The following is an 11194-nucleotide window of genomic DNA, read 5'->3' as shown; positions in this document are numbered from 1 at the left end:
GAAGGTTAATATTTCACACACCTTTCTGAAACAAGACTTTGAGTCTATGTTAGCAGCTCATTGTCATCTCTCTATTGTAATCCCGCTAATAACTAGGTATATAAATAACAGTGCTTTGAGCTAAACGCTAACATCAGCATGCTAACATACCTGCACTGACAATGGTAGCATGCTGCTGTTAAGCAAGTATAATATTTACCTTGATTATTTAAGTTTAGCGTGTTAGCATGCTAAAATTAGCTAATTAACACTAAAACCACATCAGCTGAGGCTGATGGGAATGTAGTTTTTGTAGTTAAATGTCATCTTCATTCTATTACTCCAAATGTAGCTGCGGCTGTGGCTCAGGAGGTAAGAGCGGGTTGTCCACTAATCACAGTGTTGTCCCCATGTTGAAGTGTTTGGACAAGACACTGAGCCTTAAATTGCTCTCAATGGTCAGCACCTTGCGTGGTAGCTTTACAAATGCAGCCATTTACTATAATAATAATAATAGTTATCTACATTTTCAGGCATCAAATCAGCATCCCTGAGTCTGTAATATTAAAAATATTGTGCAAGTGTCTTGTTATTAAATTGTGTAATTTACAATTTCTGGGTACGTCGGCGTTTCTTCTACTTGCCTAATCTAGTCGTAATTATGTAAAAATGTACATTTACCAGAATACCTTGATTGAGCAATAAAATATAAAAATAAAAAATATGCCTGAACTCGTTTAGCCTGTTGTGAGTAACATTGTTTGTTTCAGTTCACATTTGGGAATTAAAAACTATGAAAGCACATTCGACCTACCAAGGTGTAAATGCATAGGATGAAGATTTCATTTGTCTGCTCAGCAGCACCAAACAGACACTGTGCCCCTGAAGACACCAGGAGCCTCCTCGCCCTTTAATGCATCATTGATGTTTGGCCAGTTCTCTACTGGAGGAAAAGATGGACACCAAACAAGAAAATGGACTCAGAAGTCCAGCGTATGTCAGTTTTTAAAATATCTTTTAGCGTTACCTGAGTAACAAGTTACCTCAACAACAGCCGTCCTCACGCATCTACAGATATACAACAGAAAAAGAGAAAGAAATTGAGAGAGAACAACTTATTCAGAAGATAGACAGCAGCTCCCGGTCGATTCAAACTGAAGACTGTTGAGCAAAAGAGGATTATTCCGGTGTCTGTTCCTCGGCGGAAGGACGGAGGCTTTTCTTCTGTGACATGAACCATTTAGAGTTTAAGAGAGTGTGTGTCGAGATGGAATACTGAGTGGACACACTGTCTCTCTCTCTATACGTCTCCCACACACTTACATTGAGGCACACACTGACCGACAGCAGCAGCAGGAGGACAAAAAGTCTGCATGGGACAGTCTGACAGCTCCCAGGGAGAGAAACGAGATTACAGAGTGACAGAGAAAGAAAGGAGGGCAGAAGAAGAAGGAAAGGCTGCTTACTGTCTCCTGGAGTTTAAGCAGACAAACACACACATTTGTACACACAGAATCTCCTAAACAAACTTTACCAACAATCTCAAACTGTTAGCATAACCAGCGAGGACACTGGGAGAAGTACACAGGCCAAATCCAAAGTCAGACTTTTTTTTTTTTTATCTCATTTTCCAACACTGACTTCAACCTCTTCCTGAGTCGCAAACTATGGCATCAACTGGGGTTTAGTTGCAATCACGATCTAAATTGAGATCTTTTTTGACTTGATATAACCGATGAATTTTTCATTTTCACCATTAAAACACAATATTGCATTCAAGATACTACACAGGTTTTAAAATGGTGATTAAAACTGGAGTTTCATTTGAAGTTGTACACAGAAGGAAAGGAAAGGATAACATACTCATCAAATAACCTGTTTCAAGTATTCACAACTAATTGTATTGTTTACACTGCACAGGGTTCAACATGGAAAACCTGGAAATTTAGAGAGTGGTTTTCGAGTCATGGAAACACCTGGGAATTGATTTAAATGACCAAATATGCTGGAAATAATAAATGTTATTAAATAAATTCTAGTTAATTTGATCTGTTACTTAGGTGGTCGAAGGTCCAATCAGCATAGCCATCCAGTTGGCTACATCACTGTATTGGTTAGTTCACATAGCCCAGACCCACTAGTCGATGAGTTTCTGTAAAGTTTAGAAACAGAATGCAGCGATCTCTCCGATCTGCCTGAAAAGTAGATTGGGGACATCCCAGCAGTTTCTAATTCCACAGAGGACCACATGTAATATTTCAAATTGAAACCCTAATGGTATTCTTCGTTTTCCTGTGTGCTCGCAGGGCTGGAGAAGTGTGAGTGTGTGTTTGTGTGTTGGTGGAGAGCACCTGTCAGGCTGGATGCCCGTTCTCTGTGTCTCTGGGTGGTTTGATTCCACATTTGTTGTTTTGCCACATGGTGGGTGCAATACAGGAATGTCAAATTAATGAGAGTAAAGGGGGGAAAGAAACAAAGGTGAGTTATTTTTATATAGTTTGTTGTTATACAAAATGGGAGGAAATTGAACAGTAGGAGAAAGGAAAGGGCAAGAAAGAAAGAAAGAAAGAAAAAGATCAGGGGAGGAAGAATGGCAGAGAACGTTTAAAGAAAGGAAGTGAATGAGGAAAGAAGGAGAGGAGGAATGGGTGTCATACACTCCCTTTTAAAAAGAAAATGAAACCGCAACAGATCCCTCCATTGAAATGCTTTTATTTGAGCAATTAAAAGAAAAAGAGAATGACTTCACTATTCAAACACTGAGCATTGATAGAAGCTGTGCCCTCCTCCAACCACTGGGACGGGCCAACAGAGAGAGGGGGGAGGGAGGGTGACTGCAGATTGAGTTGGAATAGGTGCCTGCTGGAGCGACACAGAAGGAGAGAGGACAGAAGCCTCGACGCACCGCTCTCCAGGACTACAAACTCCCCTTCCTCTCTTTCTTCTATAGTTTGCAACACAGGTCCCTCATCTCCCCCCCAAATGCTTCACTCCTGCAGAAGTTAACTCTCCATTCTACTCAGGTTGATTTAGTCCTCCAACTTTATTTTTTTCCTTCTCGGACCGGACCGCGCGAACAGGTGGAGATGATGGCGAGCGGACCGGCGCCGCTCGGTGCCGCGCTCTCCCCGGCTCGGCGCACTCAGACGCGGGTCGCGCTGCTGCTGTGGCCGCTGCTGGCGACCTGCTGCCACTTTGTGTCGGCGCAGGAGCTGCCGACCAACGGGGTGAACGGATACAGCCTGCACCCGCCATACTTCAACCTGGCCGAGGGCACCAAGATCACCGCCACGGCGACCTGCGGGGAGGAAGAAACCGGCAGGACCGTGCAAGACCTTTACTGCAAGCTGGTTGGAGGCCCGGTGTCCGGAGACCCGAGCCAGACCATCCAGGTGAGCAGGGCAACACCTTGTAAAAGTCTTATTCCTGCTTGGGTTGCTCACTAGTGAGTCAGCAACTTTATTGGACCTGGTGAATTTTTAATATAATAAAACATTCTCTATATAGTAGGCTAAGGGTTAATTACAGTGTTATCCCCCAGCATACCCTATAATATAATATTCCTCTATGGGCTTAAAGCTCATGTATGGTGCTCAAGAGTGAGTTTAAAGTGACTCTGAATCTTTTTCTAGCCACCTTATAACACAAAATAGTATTTTATATGGGCTTATATTGCATCTGCAGTGCATATAATTGAGTTTGCAGAGATTTTGACCCACTTTACTGCAAAACTCCTTAAGTATTCCAGGGGTATGTTTGTGGTGCATGCTCAATTGTGAATTTTACAGTTATTTTAAATGCAGTTTAAATATGTTTGGTATCATTATAGGCTCTAAGCATGTCTGTGGTGCTCAATAGGAGGCTCACAGTGACTGATGTTCTTATAGTATGTCGGTATAGTAGCATTAAACACTCAGGTTGCATTCCTTTTAATACTTGTTGGGGCTTATAATGAAACCCATTGTGATCTTATCCTATTTTATTGCATTTCCAGCTATTACATTTCTATAATATTGCTGTAACAGTCTACTTTAAGGACTTAATTGTATCAGATTTAAGGAGTGTAGTAGTATTTGGATGCCCTCTGTATCACTATAGTCTTCACATTTCATAATACCCTTTTCAAATATGCTACCCAGTCACTGTTGCTCTTATTCTATTGGTGTTTTTAAGCAGTTTTCGATCACCAAACTGCATGTTTAATTACAATTTTGTCATTTTTCGACCTTATGCGGATGTCAACCCACACACTTCACTGCCTTCAGAGTAGAGAGTCGAACAGAGGGGGTCAGCAGTGTGCATGCATCTCCAACTGCTCTGCCAAGTCATTATTTCATGCACTGCTTCCTTTGTAGGACTTGGCAACACTTAACACAGGGCACTTATATAAGGACAGGCAACATTTCACTTTTAGAGCGGGTCCATGAGGTTTTAGCTGCACGCTTTACGTGTGTTTTATAGATGAGGTTTTAATGTGATGATGAGTTTGTAAAAACCAGCAGCAAGTTCATTGTGTGTTTGACAATTACGCCTCCATGTATCACTAGTTAACACACAAAGGATTATTGCAGTTTCATGGGTTAACCTTTAAAGCAACATGCAGGCTTATTGCCTTCTCTCTCTCTCTCCCTTTCTCTCCATTCCCACCTGTTCCCCACATTCCTCGCGGTGACTGACCCGTGTCGTCCAATCAGACTGAGTTTATCCGCTCTGCTACCGCGAGATTATCGAGAGTGCTACCTCTTCTGGTGTTGATGGTCGTTCCTTCTATAAGACAGAAAGGAACTGAGAAATGTGTTGTTTAATTTCTGTTTTCGGTCATGTTTGCAAAGCCAGTGACGTTAATGCTAATAAGTAGCTGTTGAACTGAACTTAAAAGAGCCCAGACACAGGGATAAAGCTGTAAAGTTGATGAGATAAAGATATATTGATCAGCAGAAGTAGAGAATGAACAGCAGGCAGTCTGAAGTGTTGTTTGATTGTAAAAACTGAGAATGAAGCCAACAAAACACAAAAACATGTGCGCTGAGGGGTGTTTGGGTGCTTAAGATTCTTTAAGATTCTTTCAGGCTTTCAAGTTGTTCATTAAAATATATAACTTAAGAACTACAGATAATAACTAATTCCACCTTAGATGAAGGAAGGAGGAACTAATTATATGTTTAACTGAGTAATTCACTTTAATTCAGCTGGTAAATTGACCCTCTGGTGTTAAATTCTCTGCAGTGTTTGTGCTTTTGCAATCCTTCAGCTCCTCCACACTGAGGGTTAGGGCGGATATTCTCTCATCAGAGTTTTTATCCAGTCTTTCTCTGATCTGCCTGCTCACAGCAGTTTGGCTGAAGTGGCGGCGTTGTGGCATAATTAGGTCAGGAAATCTCCATAATGAACCCGAGAAATCTCATCATTAGCTCAAGGAATGGTGCATTATGTGTTCAGGCTAAGAGGTTTAGCCCACTTTGCTGGGCCATTGTGGCTCGGCCCACTTGTTGGGTTACTGCACCCAACACTCACAACACACACACACACACACAGAGCCAGAAAACACACACACTTTTCTGTGTTGAGGTTAATCCTGTTTTGATTTGACAGAAAGGCATGAAAGTGTTTTTGTTAATTAAAAACAGCAGGAGGAGATGTGTGTGTGTGTGTGTGTGTGTGTGTGTGTGTGTTTGTCTGTGTAAGAATCCTTATATCTCAAAGCACTAACCCAAATGAAATCCTAATTTTCTTACCTGGGACTAAACTACAGTAATCGCTAATCAATATGATTTAATGAGCAACATACTTACCATCAGCAACTGGATTGCTATGAAAACTTACACAGACATCCACAGTCCCGTCAGGATAAATTGTAATACATTTGATTAATTCATCTAGTGCTATCATTAAGTCACAATTTAATGTTGTCCAATACATATACTGATGTAGTTTGAGTTTACTGTTAATGAGCAAAACATGCCAACATGCTAAACTAAGAAAATGAAGATAATAAACATTGTATCTGCTGAACTGGAGAATGTTAGCATTTTCATTGTGAGCATGCTAGCATGCTGATATTAGCATTTAGCTCAAAGCATTGCCAAAGAGTAATTCTGAGGATTGGTGGCCTAGATGGCAACAAGGAGTGAATGTTTGAATTTCGAAGACTTCATCTCCAGAGTCGACTGGGTGAATTAAGCTTTGTGCTTTTTTCAAAATCTGAGCCAGTGCATGCAGCTTTAATTTTGGTTAAATATCATGAAATAGTGATGCCATGTGAGATGGAAGCAGTAGAGGGTGAGAAGAGGAGGAAGAAAGAAAAGGGGAGAAGGAAAAAGGAGAGATGTGATGTAGAAAGTGATAAAGAGTTGAGAACAAGTGTGAGTAACGCCATGTTTAAAAGAGAGGAAAACGATAGATTATATAGAGTGGAAGTTGTTGACTGGGTAACACTTTGGCTCTGCCCTGAGGATATGGATTCCTCACTCAGAGATAGGCACAGAGCTTTGCTTATTCACCTGAAGGAGGAGGGAGAAAGAGAGAGAAATGGTGTGAAAAAGAGTCTGACAGCCAGATATACAGAAGCAGTCTCCCTGATATCACTCTACACTAAACATCTGAGTAGCACATCAACCAAATGAAACTGTTTGGAACAGAGAAGCACCTTCAGGTTGTTCGCCTTCATTTCCCCACACTCATCTGCTGATTGTAGGTGATTTCCTCCCGTCATTAATGTTTTCAAGGTGCTGCCAACTGCACTGAACCGCTCTGTGGTCTCAGATTTGACAGATAACACGAGAGCAATTATTATTGAAGGAGATCATTAGTTCATTACAAATACAGAGATAAGGAGAGAAAGAAGAGCGCAAAAGAGAGATGAAAAAGCAGTAAAAAAGTATGAACCATATAGAAACAAATGTGTAAAACACAACTACAATGCATAGTAACTGTTGCTGGGGGGATTATTTGATCAACTCTTACCTCAAATTAGTAATTCATAATCTAAATTTACTTACTTTGTTTACTCGATTAACAACATGCCCTCAATTTGCTACATCATGCTCTTAATTTGCCCCTCACTAACCTCTTGTTCGGGGCAACAGTGTGTCTGTGCCATTGCATGTTAAAGATGACACAACAGAATTATGTCGACATATCTCAGTTAAATTAATTTAATCCAGTTGGTCAGTGGCGACAGTGATGAAAGTAATGATATTAATTTAACAAATTAAGCTATTAAATAACTCGAGTGCAAATTGCTAAACTAATTGTCAAACAAGTGACTCATTTTAGGGAATGTAATTTTAAGTGCATAGATAATAAAATGAGGCTGCACAGGATCCACAGAGAATCTGACAGGTTGATTGACAGGGAGGAAGAAGGACAGGAGAAGGTGGGGGTTGGGGACCTCTGATCTCAGTGACCTGCAGTGATAACATCTCCTAACCCGGGCTTTTGTTCAGGTCCATGCTTGTTTAGTTTATGCTAACGCTTACATAGCCAGCAATGATTGGCTTAAATGCTCAGACAACCAACCTGGATTAGCTAAGAATGAAGAGGGTTTAGGAACCAAAGAGGTAGAATGGCCACTTCAAGTGGACATGTCCACCTCTGCTTAAGTACAAATTATTAAAGCATGCCACAGTGTTTTTGGGGGGATTTTAGAACAATACCTAACATCCAGGCACCCATTTGTTTCCACTCGTTTATTTAGTATTTTTATTTCAGGCAGAGACTTGAAAACTAGGGATGTCACCACACCAGAAATTAAGCAGTCGAAACAATACCAGTGAAAATGGAAAAAAAAAAAGACAAAACGACAAATCTGATGTACTTCAACATAAAGTCCTTTTATTAAAAACATTACAGCATTATACAAAATAAAAGTGGCCCCTTTTCCAATTCACTACTTAACCCACAAACTACTTTAATCAGCTCACCTTACTTTTTCCTTCTGTATTCTTTTCGACACACTCACACACCGACTCTGGTCTGTATCTCTCTCTCTCACACATGCACACACATTAGCAAATGTATCTTCAGCATTCTGTTTTATGAAGTCACCCTTTTTATGTTAGGGATCTATAAATCTGCGATTATGCCACAAAACACAATGTTAGAGAGAAGTGTGAACATATTTTCAGGTCATTATGAGTTGATGCAGTCCTGCCACAGTCAATACTTACTTTGTAAGGCTGCTTGTAATTGTATATGCTGCCCCGTCAGGTACGGAAGAATTTACCTATGATACTGAAGAAAAACGAGTGCTGTGACTTTTTCAGAACTTTGGCATTGACTTGTGACATCCGTAGTACACCATGCTGCCAAATCAGACTGTGTAAATTTAGCACAAAACAGTCTAAATGAAGTGAACAAACCTACTAGCAGAATAACAATACAAGCTAGAGCCTCAATGTTACAGTAACCTGAGTGGAGTCACCTCTCTGTTGGAATATAAGAAACTTGACCCAGGTAGCTTCAGGGACAAACAGTCATAGAAGTTTCCTGTGACTCTGAAACATTGTGCTGCTGTTTTTGGGTGGTTAGAGAGGCTGGACCGTAATTTAAAGACTGAAGGGTCAAATCCCACAGTAAGGGTGTGTGTTGTTCACTACCACATGTCAAAGATCCAGAAATTCACTCAACACAGTAGTTGGAAATAAGAGCAAAAAACAAAGTTAAAGTGGCAAGATTTTGTCAAGATTTAGAAGACTACAGCAGGTGTCTCACTGATGAGTGTCTCATTTCCTGTTGAAGATCTTCAGTGGCGCCACCTGCTCAAACCCAGCACACTCTCATTACTTTTCAAAGCTTTTGTGCCTCCTCCGTAACATTTGATGAAGTATCTATCATCAACTTTGACACATCTCTGTCTCTGTCTTCTCAGGGCCAGTACTGTGACATCTGCAGCCAGGGCGAAAGTGACCGCGCCCATCCCATCACCAACGCCATCGACGGCACGGAGCGGTGGTGGCAGAGCCCGCCTCTATCCCGCAGCACTGAGTTCAACGAGGTGAACGTCACCCTGAACCTCGGACAGGTAAGACTCCTTAGATGCTATCTGTACTGCATGTTAATGGTTGTCATTCGTCAGTAGTTCTGTTCTACATTTGTATCAAGATTTACTCTCTTTTGCTGTGGTGCTTTTAGTCTTTTCAGAGCTTCCAGGTTATTATGGAACATCTTTGTTGTCTATAAGTTTGTAGTGTATCAAGATGTTTAGGATTCAAGAGTTACAGATTGTTTTTGGTGGTTGTAAACTATCAATACTTTTTTGCAAAGATGCATTTAAGCATGCTTCTGATGAGAGCTTTCTAGGACAAAAAACTGCCACTTGTTCTGGAAATTGAAAATGTTGGCAGCTATTTTCACCGGTCGATTCCAACATCTCCATTAATCTCAGCTACAAATTAAGCTAATTGTATTTCAGCCAGAACAACTGGTAGTTAATCACTCTCACAAACATCTGTTGGCTGCTGCTAAACTCCCATCCTGCTGGCTACCTCACAATGACAAACGGTTCAGCTTTGCCCTCTCTGATAGTGAATATAAAGTAAAATTGAGCCCATTAACTGCTTTAGTAGCTAACCTCAGTGATAAATCAGCCTCACAGACTCAAATGAAAACTCAAACAAATAACTCTTAGGTGGCGTATATTCAGAGATATTGTTCTTGACTCAGTTTGTTCTGGCTGCTGTTGTATTGAATCCATCAGAATGACACACACTCAAATATAGATGTATAGCATGTATAGCACACACACAGGGACCCACTCAGGCCCTCTCTCACACTCACACACACACAGTACAGAAAAGCTTCACTCTGTGCTCCAAGTTAACCTTTATGTGTTTTTGAACGTCGCTCTTGAACAACCTTTTATGTTTCTGAATGCGACTCTTTTGTGCCAGGCTCTCCTGCTCGAGTGCCCCCCTCATTCATCAGTACTGAGACATTCACTGTGTGTGTGTGCGTGTGCTTGTGTGTGCGTGCACTTGTGTCCTGAACGAGTGTGTTTTCTGTCATGGCATTCAGTTTCCCCTTCCCTCTTCCATCTATCGTCCCTTTTCTCCTCTCTATTTTCTTTCTTCCCTTCCTCTCTCGCTCTCTCGCTCTCTCTGTCGGGGTTGAAGGTCTCAATAGAGAAGCAGGGAGCTGTGACTGTTTTTTTTGAGTGTGTGTGTGTGACTGTGTGTGTGTTATTGTGTGTGTGTGTGTGTGTGTGTGTTTAGCTCGTAAAAGCCTTTATAAGCCTGTTTACCTTCTGGCAGTAATAAAAGAATGAATAAAAATGTTTTTAAAGGACAAAATGATCAATCAGTGTCCCATAGAGTTCATTCTCACAATCATTTTGGCATTGAATGGATGGATGACAAGAATGCAAGCTGCCTGCTGCCTTTATAATACAGTATATAATACAGTATATTTAACAAGCGCTTGCTTACAAATCTGATTCTGGTAAAAAAAATAAAAATAAACACCTGTTGCTGATCTCAAAGTTCTTTTAATATACTTGTTAACATAAAAAAATGTATTTTCAGTTTTGACCTTTAACCATAAAACAGATCTATATACAGTTTGAAGGAGAGCGGGTCTCTTCTTGGAGATCGCCATCTTGAACCACCATGTTTCTACAGTAGCCCAGATAAGACAATTCATTTGATTTTTATAAAAATACTGGTATGGCAGGCCAAGATGTACATTAGACAGTCTTGTGTGAAATCTTCACTGTAGCACAGTTTGACTCTAGGGGACTTATATTATAAGATATTTACGTCCCTTGATTGAATCAGAACCAAATGAAAATGTTTTTACAATCCTACTTTTGCATTAACAAAAAAAAAGCTGTACCTGACAGCTTAAAGGAGGAGGGGGGAGCGGGACTATTGAGGGAGTGAAGCAGAGAGAGAGAAGAGATGGAGGGGGGGGGGGAAGGAGGGGGAAGGGTCCTCTAGTTAACTAAGGTTGCAGTTTGTCATTGAAAGAATGTAGGGGGGCCTAAGGCAGGAGTTATGAGTGTGTGTGTGTGTGTTCGTGTCAAGGGTTGCCAGAGAGTGTGTTGAAGACCCCCCCCCACAACCTAACCCCCCCACTGCACCCCACGCCACCCCACCTTCCTGTCTGAATGAAAGAGAAAGAGAGGAGGGAGAGACTGGAATGTCAGTTAACCTGTCTCAACCCGCTGAGGGGAAGGCTTGTTAAATTACCCCAACTCTCTCTCTCTCTCGCTCTCGCT

At 41.2% G+C, this 11194-nt stretch overlaps 1 protein-coding gene across 1 annotated transcript in view; it reads left to right on the top strand.

The window, feature by feature from the left end:
* Window positions 1–2846: 2846 nt before the first annotated feature.
* lama5 (laminin, alpha 5) overlaps window positions 2847–11194 on the top strand; it is a gene marked incomplete in the record, with an annotated part of 94581 nt that continues 86233 nt past the window's right edge. Inside the window, 2 exon segments of the mRNA XM_035656331.1 lie at window positions 2847–3371; window positions 8849–9001. Coding sequence (XP_035512224.1) covers window positions 3066–3371; window positions 8849–9001 — 459 coding nt within the window.

This window comes from Morone saxatilis, unplaced genomic scaffold (assembly GCF_004916995.1).
Source record: "Morone saxatilis isolate NCDOM2014 unplaced genomic scaffold, NCSU_SB_2.0 Contig15, whole genome shotgun sequence".
Lineage (NCBI taxonomy): Eukaryota > Metazoa > Chordata > Actinopteri > Moronidae > Morone > Morone saxatilis.
Note: the sequence above shows the minus strand (reverse complement) of the source record. Positions and strands in the feature narration are given on the sequence as shown.